The sequence below is a fragment of the Protopterus annectens genome, chromosome 17.part0 (assembly GCF_019279795.1).
Source record: "Protopterus annectens isolate FY-2018-M chromosome 17.part0, PAN1.0, whole genome shotgun sequence".
Taxonomy (NCBI): Eukaryota; Metazoa; Chordata; order Ceratodontiformes; family Protopteridae; genus Protopterus; species Protopterus annectens.
The window spans coordinates 815,196,810-815,218,534 of record NC_056751.1 but is presented as its reverse complement, the minus strand read 5'-3'; the positions used below and the strand labels follow the sequence as shown (position 1 = coordinate 815,218,534).

Sequence of the window (21,725 nt, the reverse complement as noted above, 5' to 3'; positions counted from 1 at the left end):
AAATTCTTGTGTGGATTATACTCATTCACCTTTAATTTCTCTAATGTGGCTAAACTTTCTTTAAAGATTAAATCATTGTCATAAAAGTTGTATCTGTTCTAAACCAATGTTTTCACATTATGTCTAATTCTAATAACTGTAGATTTTTGTATTGTATTATTTTTGTAGTTTCTAAACTTAATGTTTTTAAAATGTTTTGTAGTACTTTTGTGCTTTTCTTCCCAGACCTCCACAGAAAATGGGCACCTACCCAGTTGCACGTCCCCATACCTTTCATCAACGGCAAATTATTCAGGACTGAAGTCACTAAATAATGACAGATATCTGGGTTTCAGATGTTATATCCTTCACAAAATGCATGCTAATGCATAACCTATTATTCCAGCAACTTTCTAAGTTTATAAGAGCAATATTTAATAAATCTGTCCCTATTTTTGAGTCTTTGTCCCCCGTTTATTTTTGGCTTTGTCCTGATTTATGGCACTAAGAGATTGAGAGGTATGAAACTTAGTGGTGTAGTTTTCATCAAGTAACACTTTAAACAACCAGAGCACATTGGAGACACTGAGACAGTGACAATCAACGACCATCAAGGTTAACAATGTTTTCCCTTATCCTCATTGCTGTGCGATCGTGGAGTGTGTATATATGGCTGATGCATGGGTGTGTATCTGTGAATGACTGCTAGGTCTACTGTTTGTGCACTGTGAATGCGATTTGTTATATTTTCTGTTTGTGTCTGTGTTTAACTTTTATTTCAGAAGTTAGAAAAGTTGGCATTTTTAATTGCTGTTGGTCATTTTTTTCTATTGGTCCATCTTGGTGGACTCATCCTCTTCTCACCCTCAAGTCATTTGATTTGAGACCAGTGATGCAGACAGATACAAGGCTGAAGGGCCTGGGGCTTATTCCACTGCAGAAATCTCGTTTTTTTATTTTATTGGATTCAGTGACATTTTTCTCAATTATGACTAATGTTAGCAGTGTAAGTGGGAGCAACAGGTAGCACACTCACTTGTGGTACTGAAAGCAGTAGGTTCTATTCCCACACCAGGTAGATTGATTACTATCACTGCAGCTCAGTATATGATGGTTCTGCACTTCTTAGTGTATCATTCTTTGGATGAGACAATAAGCCAAGGCCCCATCTGCCTGAACTGGTGGTAGCTCATGCAGATGTAAAAGATACCATGGCTTCTATCAAAAAGAGTAGGGGAAGATCCCCCATGCCCTGACCAAATTTCCTCAAATAGTGTAAATATCACCCGGGGTCTCCCCTGAGAAGAGGCTACTAGCCTAGTGGGACTAACCCGGTCAAGAAAGGATAAATGAATAAATAATAAATAAACGTTTCACTATATTAAAATATTGTCTTATTGCCATGATGTGATATTAATTCTGTTTGTTTTACTTTGATGTGAATTTATATTATGTTACTATTTTATTCTATTATCTATGCTATTATTTAAATTAGTATCCTGGGAGTCTGTATGAAATATATGCTGACCTTTATTTCATTAATATGTGCTTTATTTACCTCTGCAACTTTTATCTGGTTTGTAATGTGTTTTGTGATAAAGCAGTTTAGTAAAATTAGGGCTGAGTTGAGTAAAGTACAAGACAGACATCTGGAATAAGGTATTTTGTGGTTTGCACTCTCCTGTCCTTCAGGATAGAATTGTGTTAAATAACACCACAGAGCTGACAAAGTACACAGCATCACCGCCATTTAGTCATCAGAAGCCAAAGTGAAGGTGAAAGGCACATCTGGTCTACTTGTATGGGGCACAGAAGGCCAATCTATTTATTTTTATGTAACAGGAAGAGAGAGTGTTCCATTTGAACACTGGAAACATTCTGAAGCTCATAACTGATGGAGGAAGCACTTTCCTTTAGTGATAGTGGTATAGCCTCAGAGATATATATATATATATATATATATATATATATATATATATATATATATATATATATATATATATATATATATATATATATGTATATATATATATATATATATATATATATATATTTATATATATATATATATATATAAGAGCATTGCCTTCTGCACTATTTCTTTACTTTTATTGGTCACAGTATGTTCTTGGCATTACAGATTTTCACCACAGTCTGTAGCTCTATAACAGCACTTCACGTGTTTGGATCATGTACTTTGGAACACTAAAAAGCTAATATCAAACATTAGAAACTGAGGGCTACTGAGTCATGTAATTAGCAATCAGAATTTAATATTTCTGTCACCACTAATTGCATATAATTTTAATCATCACAAGAATACATGGAGAAGCTTTCAAGATGATTTATTTACTTCTGCTTATCCCTGCTTTTTTTTTTTTCAAGGAATCCAAAATATTCTCAGGCTATTCTGTGCAGTGCTTACAGAGCAGAAGATTGTCTTCCATTCAACAAGCTACCAAAGATTAAGTGATGCATGCAGAGCTCTCGAGGCACTGATGTTTCCCCTGAAATACAGGTACAACTTTATTTTATTAGTTTATTCATTTCAGTTTAATAACTGGGTAAGTGGAATGTTCGTCAGATCTTTTTCAGCCATGATCTGGACCAGCTGGCAGAAAACAGACTGTGCACCAAGCAGAGAAGGACGGAGCAGGACAGATGGACAGTGAAACAATGCAGCAGTTAGAATGACCACAGTAAAATTAGTCATTTTAATGGTAGTTAATGATATTTACATTAAAAGTAGTCATTTTAATGCAACTTCAGTGGCAGCGTGTCTTTGCTACTATTCATTGTCCTGAAAACAAGTACAGGTAGTTTCAAACATGACGTGGTCCATTAGTTTGATCTTGAATGTTTTCGATGATCATTTCATTCGTATGATGGCAGCTGTTAAAATAACGTAATTCATAGCTGATATTGTCTTGTTTGTCAGTAGATAATCCATCTCCAAACAACAATTTTACATTACATAGTTCACTGCGTCTCTATCATAGGAATTCATATTTAATATAGCCTCTGAAGACCAATCTGTTCTACGGTATTTGTATTATAGAATCTTGAATATTTGTTGATACTGCATTTGAAGGGGATCTTCACAGTCCCAGGGTTTATGCATTTACAGTGGGTATCTGCACAGAGCACTATTATGTCTATATGCAAACATAATGAGCACAGGTTATTTGCAGTAACTACAGCAACGTGTGAATGCCTATGTGAAAAAAAGAGCACTTTCTACAGCTGCTTACATTTGGAAAAATAATGATTTAGTCAAGTGGTTGGGAGGGTGGCCTAATGGTTAAGGTGTTTGCTTTAGAAACACAAGGTGCAGGGTTTGAGTCTCACAGGGGAGATAGGCTTGGGGCTTAAAAATGGCTTGCAAGGGCAGTTAGCTTAGTACTAATCTATGAATCTATGAATCTATGAATCTATGGTAATTAATTTATTGATGTGTAAACTCACAAGAGTGACACAAGCCCACCTGAACTAATGGTGGTTGGTTAAGGCAAGCAGCGGTCAACACAGTTATTTCGAATGAATTTAAAAAAATATATAAAGGTATTTATATATTGACTATAGGGGTGGCCATGTTGCACACCCTGTTTGGTGCTTTGCTAGGTGTGAAAGAGGAGATAGGAAAACTGGAAAATACTGAGGCATAGCATGAGGGACACACAGAAGGAATACAATAAGAGGGTTATGTTGGAGGAGGTGGGAGAGGAGGGGTTATATATTCATGGTGGGGTATCAATTCCTCCCCATTTTTCAAATGTTTTAATATGAAAGGGAAGAGAATGTAGGAGAGAGGATTAGGGAAAGGGGGAGGTGAAGAGAAGTTGCAGTAATCCCCACCCTAGTTTGGTGGACCTCAAGTGTTTCCACTGCCTGATGGTTGGGCAATGGAAGACTCCACAGTGACATGTGGATGGAGGCCTCCAGAGGCTTGGTGATCAGAGACAAATAGGGCAGAGAATCTTGTACCCACTATAAAGTTCCTGTAAGGACTGAAATTACCATTTCACTACTTGCTCTACCACATCTTCGACCATGTCTGAAAGCTCCTGCTTTTTCTGGCTTTTCCAGATTGTGCCACGTCAGGTTATCTGTTGGACTGGATCCACCACCCTGACCCTGTGAGGACATTCCTGGTCAGGCATAGGGTGATCCTGAATGTTCCCTGACCTGGGAGGAACATGGCTTAGATACTCCTGGGAACTCTGGACCTGAAAAGGGAACCTAAAAAGGGAGAAAAAAGAAATGCGAAGTAATGCATAAAAAGAGAAAGAGAGGGTAAAATACATACAGAATGGAGGCAATAAATTCATGGTGCTACATTATTATACTTAATTGACAGTGCTTACAAAGCATCTAATTAGTAGGTGTAAGAAATGAAATGTTATAACTTTTGCAATGCTGTATGTTTTATTTCAAGTGTATTGCTGCAGTGTACCTTGCATGTATTTTCCTGATTTAATATCATCAAAAGTAACTGTAAGGAAGGAGACTTCTTAATTTGTGCAAAATCAATTTGAACAGTTCAGTCTGCAATAAGTTGTATGTGGGTCATTCAGTTGCTAGTTTGCCCCTACCCCTGCTTGTACATAGGGTGTGGTGGTTATCTGTAGCCACTGATCATCTATGTGCTTCAAGTATTATGGAAATAATGACTGCCTTACAAAAGTAGCACAGTAAGAAAAGATGTGTGACCTGCACTCTATTTTTAAAAACGTTATGCACTTCGTAGAAATAATCTTTTAAGTAATACATATTTATAAGAATATATGTGTATAAATGCACACACACACACACACACACACACACACACACACACACACACACACACGCATTTTGCTCTTTCTTCACTGTAGTGGAATCTCAGAATTGGTATATGTAAGTAGCAAGGAATGTGGGGGCAAAGGGGTGATTTTCCCCCTGCAAAAATAAAGTATTTGTTTTTGTTTTAATCTTTGTAATTCAAGGTGCTTTACCTTTGAATCTTTTCATATGATCTGTTTGTGCCTATGTCTTAGTGTTTCAAGTTTTTATAGTTTGAATGCTTGGCAAACACTTGTATATACATACATATATATATATATATATATATATATATATATATATATATATATATATAAAATGTTTAAAATTGTTTATGTATATATTTACTTCTATATCTAGTTGCTCATATATCCATATATGTTTGCATGCTTGCCAATTCTTGCTGCAAATGCCTGCATTTATATAACATACTTTCACAGTATTATGCTATAGTTATTAGGAAACCTATGTTAATGAAGAGAAAATAGGAAAAAAAAAATACTTGCTGCAGAACTCTGACCTTCTAGCCTGAAGTTGCAGTATCAACTGGGCTAGCTGTTCAGCCCTCCACCTCTGCAGGTCATCATATCTATGCTGACAGTGCTGCCCAGAGTGTGGATTCCATGTCAAGGTTAACAGATGAATCTCCAACTCATGCCGGATGATTGCTGTTTTTCCATTCTGTCCTGGCTGTCACATTTGTAGGCTTCTGCATGTATGACTCCTGCATGAGATATGCTATAATCATAGTATCCTTGAATGACCAGCTTGGAGCTTGCCCCTCCCCCACACCTTTTACAGATGCTGTCATCTTTAGAACTGCCTGAAAAAATGTGAGGAATGGAAGTGAAAAAAGAGGGTGAGAACTACACATTCTGAGTTGTGACATCACCATACCCAAGCCATGCAACCATATATGAGTATTACTCATAGAAGTGATAGTGTTGTCAGGTTTGGTTTACTTTTTGTATTAAAGCAGTCACTTGGAGTTCTAGTTTTTTTTAATACACATGTATACCTTATTTGGTATGACAAGGGAAATCATATATCATCATTTTCTTATTGTTTAAATATAATTGTAGCAGCTATAATCAAACTTTTTTTCCACAAAAATCGACAACCCTTCTCTTACTTTTAAATGAGGATTGCACCAGTTTTTTTTTTTACTGAGTAAAATGGAATCTGTCTCTGTGTTTGTCACATTGATGCATGTTTCCCAAAGTAAATAACTTGTGCATAATTCACATATTTAAGTAATTCACCTCTTTTAATGTTGTTGAAATGTTACTATTTGATGACAACACTTATATCCTTGGGGTAACAGATTCATTTGTTTTCCATATAATATTAGTAATACATAACTCAGAATATTTCTTTGGAAAATCACATGCCAGTATTTGTTGAGCCACTCAGTCCATATAAAACTTAATAATTCCGTCATGAGGTTACTGCTTATTTTGGTTTATTCATTTATGTGCATTTGTTTAAACAATTTCATAACAACTGAATTACAACTTAATAACCTTTTTAGAAAAAAACATTTGCATGGAATCATTCACGTTTCCTAATTTAATTGGGATAACCCAGTTGCCATTTCTATTTTGGTTAATCAAACTTCCATTCACAAACTTTCTAGCCAAGAATAAGTGAAGTATGCATTCCCTAGAAGATCACATTAATGCAGATGTGTGATCTGTCTTTTAATCAGTATCTGATTTTAAAAATATTAAAGTGGAAAAAAAGAAACAAAAAAGACTGTGATAACTGTATTACTTTTCTCAGCTCATCGTTCATCCTTCTTCCTTTCTATCTCCCCTTCTCTCTGGTTCTGGTTTCCTTTTCTCCCGCTAAGCCTTTTCCTGCTCACCATCATTTCTTAACCTCCTTAGATCAAATTAGACTAGTAGTTCCTTAGTTCCTTTACAAATAACCTCTGACATTTTTAAAAGTGTAGCAACTTATTTCATGTGTAACTGTTCACTTTCTTTGTTTTTTATTTTTCTCTTACTATTATCTTAGGTATTTTTTTACATATGACCATAAGCCAGTTCCATGTTTTCTGTATTACTGTAATATATTCTTCACAGAAAGTAGCATATAATTACATAATACAATATATGATACCCATATAGAAAGTAGTAAACAAAATTGTCAATTTCCTTCTACTGAGTGGTAAACTGGAAGAGAAAAATGTGTCATGCATCCACAAAAATATTCAGATTTTCCATGCCTGCCTGTCATTTTTAAGCCACATTGCACACAAGTTCAAATACCATCATCATCAACCCTCTTTTACCCATTTTTCCACATGGGGTTGAGTGTTGTGACAACTCTTACTACCTCTGTTGATTCAATGCAGCTTTCCTTCCTTCTTTGACAGTCAAGTCTGACTGTTCTACGTCTTCACTCACACAATCTATCCATCTCTTTGGTGAACAACCTCATTTCCTTTTGTCTTCTTCCTGTCTTTCCCAAATCTTCTTCACCAGTTTGTCTTCTGCATTTCTGCATGTGTCCGAGTTACGATAATTTGTTCTCTTTGATTTTCACTGCAATGAGAGCTACTTTGAGTTCTGACCTGATCTACTTCTTTCTTCGCCTGTCCCATAGTATGCATTCTACCACCCATCTCAGACACATCATCTTTATCACCTGTAGCTTTGTCAGGTGCTCTGCGTTTACTGCCCAAATCCTTTAATACTGGTCACATCACTGTTTTGTACACCTTGCTTTTCCTCTTCTTTGGCATTCCTCTGTCATGCACTTCCCCTGACACTCTGTGCCAGTTAGCTGCAGCCTATCTGACTTGAGCTTTGATCTCCTTATTCAGACTTCCCTTCTTCTCATCCCCCTCCTCCAGTCAGTTGAAGCTGTTAACCTGCTCCACTATTTCCCTCCAATCTCATTTCTCAGCTTCTTGTTATTTCTTCGGTTTGCTGTCATTACAGCTGTTTTATTTGTACTTGGTTTCATCTTATATGCCTTCAGTTTTGCATTCCATTCCCCTGATCTTAGCTGAAGCTTTTGTTCTTTGTCTGTCTCTAATGCCATATTATCAGCATCTGTGTTGATCTTTCCCCTGTAACCTGTTTTCTAATGTAGTCCAACACCAGTATGAACAGCAGTGGGCTCAGAGCTGAATCCTGATGCAAACCCACTCCACCTGGGAACCACTCTGTGAGTCCGAACATTGCTTGTACGTATGTCATTAGGTCTTTCTGTGTACCCTGAAGTAACTCTACAAATGTTTCTGAGACTTGGAGCCACAACAATCAGCTTTCTTGGGACCATGTCATATGATTTCTGCAAGTCTAGGAATGCTCAGCTGGATGCTTTCCTCATCTGTAGTTTCTTCTCAATTGTATCTCACACTGAAAACATTGGGTCAGTTGTGCTGCATCCTGATCTGAATCCAAACTGCTCATCTCCAGTTCTATGTTATACTACTCTCTGCATCCATTTGACAGTCACCCTGTCCAGAGCTTTCATGCAGAGTGACAGGATTTTGATACCTATGTACTATCCACAGATTTGAATGTCCACTTTATTGTTGTATGCTGGCACTAGAATGCTTGTTCTTCAGTGATCTGGGATACACTTTTTCTCCATAGTGCTTATGAGTACCTTCAGGAGCCATTTCTCCCCTAACTTACCAAACATCTTGATCATATCTGTTGTGATGTCATCTGAGCTTGTCTGCTTTCCCTGACTTAATTTTCCTTAATGCTTTTCTTATCTCTTCTAGGAAGGGCTCCTTTTAATCTTTCATCACAGACCATATCTGGGACAGTACAACTTCTGTAGGGGATTTCTTCATTCAGAAATTGCCTTTCATCTGCCTTTGATTTTATGAGAGCTGCTGAGCAGGTTGTTGTTGTCATCCCTTATGAAGGATGTCTGAATATCTTATTTGTCTTTCTGTCTTTGCCTTGCAGCTTGGTGGAGTTTCTTTGTCCCATCTATTGAGTCCCTTTCCAGAAGCTTGCAGGGTGCCTCTGATGCCTTATTTGTTATTGCAACTTTTCTCTTAGACTCATTGTTAGCCAACCAGTATTCCTTCTCAGCCTAGTCTGTCTTTTCTATGTGCCACCTTTTCCTGCACTCTTCTTTTTTTATGACATCCTGGACTTTTTTATTCCTCCACCAGCGTTTCTTATGTACCTTTTTTCCATGCATGACTCAGCTGTATAGCTTTTCAGTAGTCCTTCTACATGCTGGTTTTAGACGCTGTCCTTCTTCAACTCCACCTATATGCTCTTCTTCCCGAGGTGCTAGAGCCCTGAGTAATTAATTGAGATCTTGTGCTTTCACTGCAGTCAACTTCCAGGTCTTCAGCTTATCTGTTGACCTCAGAGCCTTCTCTGACCACTAATTGCAGATGATTGTAGCCACCAGTAATTTATGCTGTGGACCAACTGCTTCAGTTGTAATGGATTTAAAATCAGTGACTCCTTAATACCTTAATCCCCTTTCATAACTAGGAGGTTGCATGTTGGCCACTCTTGTATGTGACTGTTTCTCTTGCTAAACCATGTGTTGACCACCATCAAGTCGTTTGCCACACAGAAGTCTAGAATGGCCTCTCCTCCTTTATTCATGTTGCCCCACTGATGTCGACATAGGCATTCCTTAGATGTTCTATCTGTATCAGCATGTGCATTTTGGTCCCCCATTATCAACACAACCTCATGTTGTCCTGCTTTACCTTGAAGGTCCTGCAACTGCTGCCTAAATACACTCTTTTCCTCGCTATCACATCCTTGCTTAGGGCATAGGTTGAGACTATGAATTGTGCTGAATCCTTACACAGGATTCGGATTGCCATGAGTCTGTCCCTAATTTTGGAGACATCCCTGTTCTGAAGCTGCCCCTCCCCACAATTTCCACACCACTTCTAGTCTGTCCACCTCTTGAGTAGCAGCCACTTGATCTTAAGTCAATGACTTTGTTGCACTGCCCTTGCATATTATCTCATGGATACAGAGACTATCCAGTCTCCTCCTTACCACCAAGTCATCCGCTTCCCAGCTACATCCTCTCAGTGAACCTACACTGAGTGTAGCAATTCTTAGCTCATGTTTGGCAGATTGATTGGTTTTACATCCACCTTTTGCCATTCCTGGTAACCCAAGCTGGGCATTTGGACACTGGCCATCCAGTAGCTTATTGACCCAGGGCTGCTAGGGTTTATGGTGGGCACACATCAGCCAGCAGGGGTGCATATACCCCTCCCACCATTTAGCATGGATCCCTGGTGTAGGCCAGAGTAGGTCAGGTGTAAACCCACTTATCACCGACAAATACCCATGGCCATTTTAGTGACATTATTCAACACAAGCAAATCACCTAGAGCCAGTTTTTAGACCATTGAGTTGACATATAATAACACATTAAAATTAGATGAGTCTGACTTTTAAAGATGATTATTAAAATATAAATATAACAGTTACATTCTGTGAAGTTATAGCTGAATACATTACATTTTCACATTTCTTTATATTGTCTCATAAACATCTATATCCAATGAGAGATCTTGCTATTACATGCAACTCCAGCAGATTGTTAACATAAGTTGTTTGGCAATACTTGTATTTAAAAAAAAAAAAAAAAAAAAAGGAATTTCCCAAACAAGATATCTATATTTGACGCAGGAAGAAGGTATCAGTTTATAGTTAAGTGCTTTGTAAAGTACAGTTGTGTAAGTAAATTTGCCATAACAGTAGATATTCAGATGATCACTGCTGCACTAGCCTTGGCTGTATGGGTTATATTCTGGATGGGATATAACAGCTGGCCAGCTTCAGGACACCTTCCATGTACCCAAACTGTCAGTCAGCTAGATTTGAACTGACTAAAAAGACAAGTTTGGGTGAAAAAACCTTCAGAGCTTTCATGCCAAGAGAGAGAGGGAGGTTGAGCCCTGAAAGGACAATGCTAGGAACAACAAAAAGTAAATGTCCACACCTTGACATAACACATCAAAAAAAAAGGGAGATTTTTTTTTCTTAAAATATTTGTACTACTTCAACATTTTTTAGGCTTATGTAAATTAATTTAATTTCATTGTTGTTAAAATTTGTCTGTTCAGTATAATCAATGTATTAGACAGTGTTTATTCTCTTATTTTCTCCTTAATAAAAATATTGAAAAAAAACCACAAAGATGATGAAAGGAGGGAGCAGCTACTGCAGTCATGATCATTTGGAAATCTACTGTCATGGTAAGTTTAGTTACACAACTGCAAAATGTTCCTCATATCGATCACTGCAGCAGTAGACTTAGATGTATGGCTAGATTATCCTTGCTTACTGCATTTTGGAGATGGAAGTGAAAGGGTCCAGTACCTCTTGGAGAAGAATGTTCCTAGCAAAGCTTGATCTAGACCTCGGAAAGGGATCAGGCTTAAAGCGCTTTGTAAACGTATGTACAGAGGAACAAGTTGCAGCTTCTAGAATCCAACTATTTCCAAAAGGTCATAATTGAAACCAAGGCCCTGGTATAACAGATCTTGACCCTGGCTGGAATAGTCTTGTTGTGGTGAGTATAACAAAAGGTAATAGTTGTAGTGTCAACCATTTGGAAATAGTGTGTTTTGACACAGGTTGTCCCTTCTTCTTACCTTCACAAGAAATGAACAATTAATCTGCAAATCTGAAAGATTTACTTCTGTCAAGATAGTATCCAAGTGGTGTATGGACATCCAAGATGTATGTAGTACCCTTCCTCCCTCATTTTTAGGATCAAGAAAGAAAACAGGGACATGGATAATTAGGCTTTGAAATAAACTCAGATGTCACTTTAAGTGCAAAAGATTGATTAGTTCTCAAAGAAACACTGTCCCTATGGAAAATGAGTTGACTCTGCTATAAGAGTTTGCAGCTGAGAAACCCTTCTTGCAGAGGACAGAGCAATCAGCAAAACTGTTTTCTATATAAAAACCCTCAAGGCAGCCAGGTGAACGTGTTCAACTGCTTACAAGTGTTACCTTCTCTAGCACAAAAGTAAGATCCCATGGAGAGGACGACTGTTTTCTTTAGAGGCCTCTTATGCAGAACTCCTTTCAAAAAAACCTTTCGACATGAGAATGCATTGAAATTGGAGGACCCATGGACAGACATGCTCAACTGGCTAAGTGAACCTGGCTGGAGGTGTAAGAAAGTCTATACGATAGTAACTCAAAATCCGAAAAACAAAAAAAACTCACTCAAAAAACTGACAACACAAAAACTGACCCTGACCCTAACCTTAACCCTGAGGTCGTCACTATATCGACACACACTCACCTGACCCCTAACCTAACTAAACTCCACTTAAAACCCCCCCAATTGTATTTATTGTTGCATACATATGCCTAACCCTAGCCCTAACCCTAACTCTAAGCCGCCCTAACTAAACATAAAACCAATACCACCCCTGAACCGCCTGACCTAACACCACCTGACCTACAGCCACAGGGCTACCAATAGCAAACCACATATCTTTTTGTGTTTTCCATTTTTGGTTTTTTTTGATTTTTTTTTTTTTTTTTTTTTTTTTTTTTTTTTTTTTTTTTTTTTTTTTTTTCAGGCTTTTTTCATTTCTTATGTGATTTTCAGGCTTATAGACCGATAGTAACTTAGGCAAACATTGTAAAACCAGAGAACAGTTAGCCCTGAATGGGTGCTGGTTATGTTGTTAACAACTGGAAGACCTTTTTCATTTACTAATGTATTATTTTCTAGTCGCAGCCATGCTTACCGCCATTAGTACCTGCTGCACATCCTCTGTAAGCAGGTTCCTGAAGGGAACTGAGACCCTGTCAACCAGGCAGTCAGATGAAGTTGACTGGAGTCAGGGTGCCTCAAGTACCCCTAATCAAGTGTGAATAGATCCATTTTGTGCTGAAGCGTGTGCTAATTGCCCCTGGCCATTTCCAGAAGAAAGAAGAATCACTGTTTCCTGGGTCAGAAGAGCATCACCACAATGATCTTGGGAGATTCCTTTTCAATTTTCAGAAGTACCCCGGATATCACTGGAAAGGCTGAAAAAGCATACAGGAACAGTCCTGTCCAAGGAATAGAAAAAGCATCAGTCTTTCACATCTTTTTAAATGGAGTCCTGGAACAGAATCTTGTCAGCTGATTGTTTAGAAAGGAGGTAAATAGGTCTATTTGATGAACTCCGCAGAGATGGATTAAATCTTGGAAGACCCCCCCGATCTAGTTTCCATTCATGAGGGTCTGCTCTTGCCCTGCTCAGCTTGTCTGCCACACAATTTTGTTGTGATGGAATGTAGGATAACCGTAGAGAGATTGTGCTGCAAAGCTGTATCCCAAGTTAACAGAGCTAGTCTGCAAAGGTGGGAAGACCTGGTTTCTCCTTGCTTGTTGATTTATCACTTGACTGTGGTATTGTCTGTAACAATTTGAAAAGGTCCTGGCAAAAAAAAAAAGGTGTTTCAGAGATTTGAGTGCCTTGATTTGGGCAAGCATCTTTTTATATTTATGCACCTGTGTCTGTCCTTATTGTCCCACACATCTTGGACTTTTTGTCCTTCTGGAAACTGTTCCCCAAGCAAAGTCTGTGGTGTTTGTGGGGACTGACTGCTCTGGGACAGGGAGGGAGAAAGGCAGATACAGATTTTGGAATATTTGCTGTCTCCACCAAGTGATTTGCTTTCTGACAAACCCCAGCACTGGGATTTGAAAAGACAAAGGATGTTCATGCTGGGACCAAAGAGACTCCAGATACCATTGTATCTTTTTCTTGTGGAGTCTTGCCATGAGTATCATGAGAATCATTGATGCCATGCAACCCACGTCCTGAGATATCCCCTCGCAGTGAATGGAGTCTGAGTGGATAACCTTAGAAATAGATTTAGATACAGATCAGTTTTTCCTGTGGAAGAAAAGCTCTTTGAACTGAGTTGTCTAACTGACACCAGAGGATCACACTCCTGTATGAAGGAGTCAAGAAAGACTTTTAAATGTTTTCTTGGAACCCCAGCTTGTGTAAGAGAGATCTCACCCAAGTGTGAGATTCCTGACCCTTTGACTTACTGATTTTTGCACAGTTGTTTCATCTAAATGTGGAAAATGTGAATGCAATGAGCTATAACTGGAGCTAGACATTTTGTGAACACTCTTGGTACAGAGGACAGTCCAAAGCGTAAGGCAAGGAACTGAATACTTATTTATTTTACAAATGTTGACCAGGATAATCCAATGGGATACATGTCCATTTTCAGCGGAGGCCCAGGGAGAAAAGCTCCACAAGACAGTACACAAAGTTTTTAAGATAATATTTAAAACATAATACACAAATAGTTCTCTAGTAATAGTAAATGCCTAGCTCACACAGGTTCCAACAGTGGTCTAGCAAGCAAAATTTGCATTCATTCATCTGTACAATAACATAAGATAAGAAGATTTAGTACTACAGTTATGGTATAGCATTAAGTACATTAAGAAACAGCTGAAATGTGGATTAATAGGGATGTTGTGATACGTATCTTAAAACCTGATATTACCAGGAAATTTGAATGAGAAAGGAAAAGTCACAGGTTGTAAAGTGAGAGCATTTTGAACTTGGACACCATCACAAACAGGATTAGGAAAGAAAGATACCAAACTGCTCTCCAAAAATTGTCTTTCTTTGACACTAAAAACATCATTGAATAAAAATATTTCCAGATGTGAGAAGGAGGAACTGGTTTTACCACTGCCTGGGACAATGAGATGAAGGACAGGAGACATAGTCTGATCTGGTGTATGAAGGGATTTCTTTGCACCACTGTCAGTAACCTTGATGGATAATGTTCACAACACATTTGTCTGAAACTCTCCATTGCCAAAGAAAAATGGAGATTCAGACTTCCTGGAATGACCCGCGGTGGTGGTGCTGCTGCAGCATTGTCACCTCACAGTAAGATGCTGCCTGGTTCGATTCTCAGCTAGAGCATCTTCTGCGTGGAGACATGCGTGAATGGGCATACCTTCGTTGAAGGTTGTGCATCAGGGCTGGTAACTTGGCACGTAAAAATCAACTAAAACCTTCCTAAAATGCTTAACTCTCTATCATCTATTCCACTCTTTAAGAAACACCTCAAAGTTCATCTAAAAACACATTGGCTTTGTCCCTGCTCAAAGCCTGACTAAACATTACTTATCCTCCTTTCTGTTCCCCTCTTCCCCAGCCTCCTGGGATACTGCCCAACAGTTTTTAATTATTATAAGCTAACTCTTTAACACTATTTATTCCAGCCTACTCTCTTTCTCCCTAAGTGATTGTTAAGTTGTTTTTCAGATATTGTATAAACTTGTGATGATTGTACCGGATAATTCATGGCTTGTTGTTGCTTTAACCTATACCAAGATTCTGTTACATTGATCCCACTAATAACTTGTACTCTCTTTACAAACATTTTTTGCTTATAATATATCTTAAGCTTGTTTTTTTTTAACTGTTGTATGTAGTAATCTTCTCATACTTGGAGCTTTTCTCCCCGGGCCTCTACTGAAAATGGATATGTATCCAGCTAGACTAGCCCAGTCAACAAATATAAAATAAAAAAATAATAAATAAAAACTACCAATCATTAGCAGACTGGAGTTCCACTGTGGCGACCCCTAACCGAGAAAAGCTGAAAGATACAAACAAGACTTTTATTTATTTTTATTTTAACATTTGTTGACCGGGAAAGTCCGACTAGGTTCCACAGATCCTGTTTTCAGCAGAGGCCCGGGGAGAAATGCTCCAGAAGCATGTCTTTAGAATTCCTGGAATGGAAAAGGACAGCCAGGGTGGGAGGGGGAAACAAGGTCTCTTATACAGTCATTCTGACTTTTTGAGCTTTCCTTGGTTTTGGTGGGGGGGGGGGGTGTTCTTGGATTCTTTATGGAACCCTGCTTCTTCTGTTTCCTTTTTTGCCGAAACTGGATGAGGGTTTAGAGAATTCCTTAGAAAATTTGGAAAAACCAGAGGGACAAAAAGTAAATTTATATCCAGAGGAGAATTTAAAATCTCATTTTTCACAAAAGAGCCTCGTTATGCAACCAAAAACTAAGAACCCAAAACAGTACACTGTGGATGGTCTTCACTGAGAGAGTAGTAACAAATACCAGCCTTCACCCATTTCCTCTTCTGTCACCTTTGGAGGAATGGGTGAAGGCTGGTATTAATGATGTTTTTAGTGTCAAAAAAAATCCTCTCTCTCTATTTGTTTCCCACCTTTCTATAACCAGTAGAGTCCGGTTTTCAGATTTTGCTGAATTCTGGGCTGTTTTGTAAGTTTCTGTGTTGCCCAGACCTTTTTAGATAGAGGGAAGCTTCTCTGTTCATCAGTGAGAGTGGTGAGCTTTGAACAGCCTGTCTGTTGCTGGAGGAGTGGTTTCAGCTCAGAATCTGTAGTTTTATTGGCCATTTTGGGCTATTTCTATCCCTTTCATCTTTCTGTTTAAAAACCTATGTTTCTGCAGTTTTGCGCATTGCGCAGCACCGTTTAACTATGGTTAAACTAGTCCCAGTGCCAGAAAGTCTGCCCTTTAAATTTTCCCTTATAACTAGCCAGTTTTCTAGTTTTAGCACTCAAAACTGTCTCTTTGTGCTCAGCACTTGTCCAAATCTCATTGCAAGCACTAAATAACCTACAAATTACTGCATCACTCAACTTTCCTCACTTATCAAGAGGAAAACAGTTTTTAGTACTTAAATTAATAAGCACTAACCAGGCATATTTCAGGGTCAGCTCCCGGTGTTTCTCCTGTCCACCTGATGAATCTGGGCATCTTGGAGCAATGTAGCAATTGCCTCATGTACAGTGACACCTCTCACCTCCTACCACCCAACACTACAAACCTGGAGAGATGTACTTATATAGCCAAATTGGAAGCTCTCTCCAGCCAAGACTGGACTAGACAGTCTAAGGCAAACACCACATTGCACTCAACACATAGTCCATCAAAACCTTCACCAGCCAAACCCACACATAGTAACACAAAACACACACCCACATTCACGGAGGCTCTCAATAAAAATCTGGCAAAACAACAGAGACCTCCAAAGCTGAAACGCAAGCAACTGCCACCCCCAAAACTACCCAAACAACACATAGCCCACAAAATAGCCCACAAAATCAATGTGTCACTCAACCTCAGCCCATAAGGCAAAATAACATACCCAACGCACTAGTCATAGGTGACTCTATAGTCAGGCACACCAATGTCCCTCTCACCAGGCTAAACAAGGAGAAAGTTACTGTCAGCTGCCTGTTGGGTGCCAGGATCTGCCATTTAACACATGCACTCAGGTCACTCCACAACAAGTACAGATATGATTCTGTCATTGTCCATGTTGGTGTGAATGACCTGAGACATACCTCCCTGGACTACATGAAAAGAGACATGGAGGAGCTCTCAGACCATGTGGCCCAGGCAGGTATGACACTAGCCCTGAGTGGCATACTGCCATCACCCAGAATGATACCACAGTACAAGGACAAAATGATTGACTTCAACAATTGGTTAAGCTTCTGGTGTCATTCCAAAGGGATACAGTATCTGTCTGCCTGGGACGAAATGGTCGACAGGCCACAATCCTTTGCCAGAGAAGTCCTGCACCTGTCACCTTTAGGATTCTGGATATTGGTCAAGGCTCTTGCAGTCCCTATAGTGCCTTTTTTAGGCAAAGCTCAAACATCAAACACCACCATAGTAGATGCAAACAAGCGAAATCTAAGGGTAATGCTAGTCAATGCTAGAAGTCTAAACCTCAAAATGCACTCACTCGAAGCACTCCTTAAGATGGAGAACATCAACATCTGTGCAGTGACAGTGACCTGGTTTAAGGCTCCAGAGAGCACCCCTGCATTACCAGACTACAATTCTTACCACATCTTTCCGCCACCTAACCTAGACCGAAACATTAAAGGAAGAGGCGTGTCCATATTCATTAAGGATATCCATACCTCCAGGCTAGTTTCTCAACATAATGCATCCGAAATTATCCAAGTGCAATTAACACTGGGCAAGACTGAAGTTCAGGTTGTAGCTTGTTACAGATCCCCAGCCAATGCCCCAGGGCGCCCACTCCATGTTTCTCAATATACTGGATAATATTAAGGTACAGCCCAATACCCTAATATTGGGAGATTCCAACTACCCCACCATCAAAAAACTACTCATGTACTAATTCATTTGCTCAATGTTTTCTGGAACTCATCAATTCCAATGCCCTAGATCAGCTTGTCCATACCCCCACCAGGGGCAGCAACATCCTGGACCTGGTCATTACTAGTATGGGTAACAGATGCTCCATGCCAGAGGTCAACTCCTTTCTGGTCAGATCCGACCACAAGCTAATCACCCTAGGCATCCATATCCCACACCCACCCTCCATTAAGGAAACCACCGTAAAAAAATTTCTCCAAAGCCGGCGTCATGCTTCTTAAGTTAGAAGCGGCTAACTTCATGACACCCATACAGACAGAAAATAGAGGCATGACTGCTGAATCATATACAACTGCAGTGTATAAGCACATACACGAGTGCATGGACCGTGCTATCCCCAACAAAACCAAGATGCTATCCTCCAAAAAAAGGAAGCGAACAAACTCTACAACAGAAGGAAGAAATTGATGCAAAAAAAGAGCAAAATCCCATGATTGCAGGAACTCATCTGATCAGCCTCAGTAAGAAGCTGAGATCCCTCATAAAATCCTCTAAAGCTAGTTACGAAAATAAAATCGCTGCTGATTCTAAAGACAACCACAAAGCATTCTCTAGCTATGTCAAGAATCTCAATGGCAACACTCAGAACTGCTCAGAACTACAGCACAATGGCACTACAATTACCAAACCAACTGATATTGCCAACATCCTGGCAGACAGGTTTATTGCAAACTTTAGCCCCCCTCACCCCACCTAAAAGGCCCATCTCCATACCGGAAGATTGCAAAGCCCCTGTAATCATGGACACACAAGAAAAGACTGCACTCTACAATGCCAAGAAGACAACATCCATGGGACCAGACAACATCCCAGGCTGCGTTCTGCACGAACTACAGAACAAACTGGCACCTCACCTAAGTATCATGTTCAGCCATAGCCTCATTTCAGGCTTTGTGCCTATCCAATGGTGCACAGCGATGGTTATTCCACTCCACAAAGGGGGTGCCACCACTGACCCCGGGAACTACCGCCCCATTAGCCTGACGAGCCTGGCCTGCAAGGCCATGGAGCGCATCATCCTGGAGATTATAAACAAAGACATAGGTAACCTCCAAACTCAGGACCCCACTCCGTTTGGGTTTGTAAAAGGTAGATCATGCCTCCTAAACCTGATTGACTTCTTCAAAGCAGTCACCAGAGGCATAGACAAGGGTAAGGTGGAGCACACAGCCTGTCTTGACCTTGTCAAGGCTTTCAACACCATTCTCCACTCTGGTATTATAGATAAACTCACTGGACTGGGCATAAATCCCTATATCACAAGATGGGTGGCCAACTGGCTCACTGATAGAACCCACACAGTGAAAGTAGCCGACTCCAAATCTGACTTCAGACCAGTGACATGCAGAGTACCACAGGTTTCGGTCCTGGGTCCTCTCCTGTTCTGTACCTACTTCTCAGAAGTCCAGTCTAATACAGCTGGTCTCTGGCTAATGAAGTTTGCAGACTACTGCAAACTAGGACCTATAATAGAGTCATCTAAGGATGTGGAAATTTTACAAAGAGGCCTTACTGAGACTGATGCTTGGTGTCAAAGCCATGGCCTAGAGCTCAATGACAAGAAATGCATTGTCATCTCCTTTGGGAAAAACACCGTACCCATGAACTACCATAAAGTCGGTAGCCTACTAAACACCAAAAGTGTGATAAGAGACCTTGGGACACAGGTGGCCAGTAGTCTCTCCTTTGATAATCTTGTCACCACAGTAGTCAGGAAATCCTTCTGCATGGCACACCTCATCACAAAGGGGTTCTCCTCCAGAAGAAGAGAGGTCATTGCTCCTCTCTACTCATCCCTCATCAGACCCATTATAGAGTACAACGCCCCATTTGGCATGTACCTCGCAAGACATCTGCAACAACTACAAAGGCCACAGAAATTCCTCACTAGGAGGATTACTGGCCTCAAACAGATGCCATACGCAGACCTTCTCAAAAAACTTCAGCTCTACTCCATCACATATTGCCTGCTCAGAGGCGACCTTTGCCTAACATGCAAAGCCATGTCTAACCCAGATCTGATGGACATGCTACACTTAAAGAAATCACAATCTCTCCGAGCCACACGCTCCAGGGACCTAAACCTTGTCACCACAATAAATAGAACATGCTGGAGGGATAATTTCCTGTCCCAGAGACTTCCCATGCTCTGGAACAGACTACCCATTCATGTCAACAAAGCTCCTCATTAGCCCTATTTATGAGACATCTTAACAATTGGATGGGAAAAAGGAAATTCACCCCGGGGATCACTTCTGTGGCTCTGCTCGACAGGGGCAGAGGAAAATAATTTTCTTGGGTGGCGAAAGCCAGGCAACATCTTTTGGCTAGGCTTATATAGGCCCTAGGGCTACTAGCCTAGTACATACCTATGAACCTATGTGTGTCACTGCTTGCAGTTTCTTCTGAAAGTTGGCTATGCCCCTAAAAAGGCGGATGCAATGTATGAAGTGACTCAGTGTTTTAAGTTTTTATACAATCTTCCCAAACCTGAAAAGTTGCTGTAGCTTTTGTTGATCCCACTGCTGCTAAACATGTAGTAAATTCCAATCCTAGTCTTTCTGATGTGGATGGGAAGATAATTTTTAAGTATGGGAGAAAAAAGTATATTTTTCTGCAACTTGATTTTTCAGAATCTTAAATTGTCGGGCTTATATGTTAGTTTGTTCTAATTGTGAAAGTAGGAGGAATGTTTTGTCTGCAATTTCCTCTTGCTGAGTAAAAATCTGCTTTAAATAACTTAAGTGTCTTCTCTTGCATGGGTCAGTACTCATTGTTTACAGTGTGTGTACGACTCTGTTGGTACTTCTTCCAGGGTTATGGCCTCTGACTCTGTTTTGAGGAGGTTTACATGTCTGCATTCTCAGAACCTCCTAGATAATGTCAAAATGAGATTTAAAATTCTCCTTTGGATAGAAATTTAAGTTCCGGCTCCTCTGCAGCAGAGGTGATCAAAAAATGTGATGAAATGGGTAAGTTCATTCAGGGAATGACCAAGATTTTTCATCCCTCCTCCTCGAAATTTTCAAAGGGGTTCCCTTAATCCTCATACACTTTTGGCAAAAACTAAAATAGTCTCAGAATGCATCTTAAACAGATGTTTAAGATGAAATGGCAAGGGGGTCAAAAAGACATTTGGATCCTGCCAAACCCAAGGGTAGTCCAACAAGTCATAATGACTATTTAAAGGACTTTGTGCCCCCCGGCCCCTTTTTTCTTCCAGAAAGTCTGAATCTCCATTTTTCTCTTTGGCAGCAGATTGTTTCAGATAAATGGGTTCTGAACATCATTCATCAAGGTTACAGATGGCAGTGGGAGGAACTTCCTCCTTTCTAGGGGTAATTCCACATCCCCCAGACCCTCCTGTTTTATTTCCACATGTCCTCTATCACATGCTTTCTCAGGGAGTGATGGAACCAGTTCTCCCTTCCCAGGTGGGGAAAAGTTTTTATTCAAGGATGTTTTTAGTGCCAAAAAAGAAAATAGTTGTAGACCAGTTCTGGATTTGAATTTCCTAAATCTGTGATGGTACCCAAATTCAAAATGATGTCACTTCACAAACTATTACCTCTTCTTCCTCATACAAGTTTCCTTCTAACACTAGATTTAAAAGATGCTTATCACCACATCCCTATCCGTCCAGTAATTAGGCATTTCTTAAGGTTTTCTTTGTTTGGTTCACATTATCGGCTGTTAATGGTAGGATGTCACCGACTTAGCTAA

The 21,725-nt window shown here is 39.7% G+C and overlaps 1 protein-coding gene across 1 annotated transcript in view; it reads left to right on the top strand.

The window, feature by feature from the left end:
* The window catches only part of SBF2 (SET binding factor 2), a 3,151,758-nt gene that overhangs the window by 1,707,533 nt on the left and 1,422,500 nt on the right, over positions 1 to 21,725 (top strand). The window contains exon 11 of the mRNA XM_044058929.1: positions 2,365 to 2,497. Coding sequence (XP_043914864.1) covers positions 2,365 to 2,497 — 133 coding nt within the window. The remainder of the gene's footprint in view (positions 1 to 2,364; positions 2,498 to 21,725) is intronic.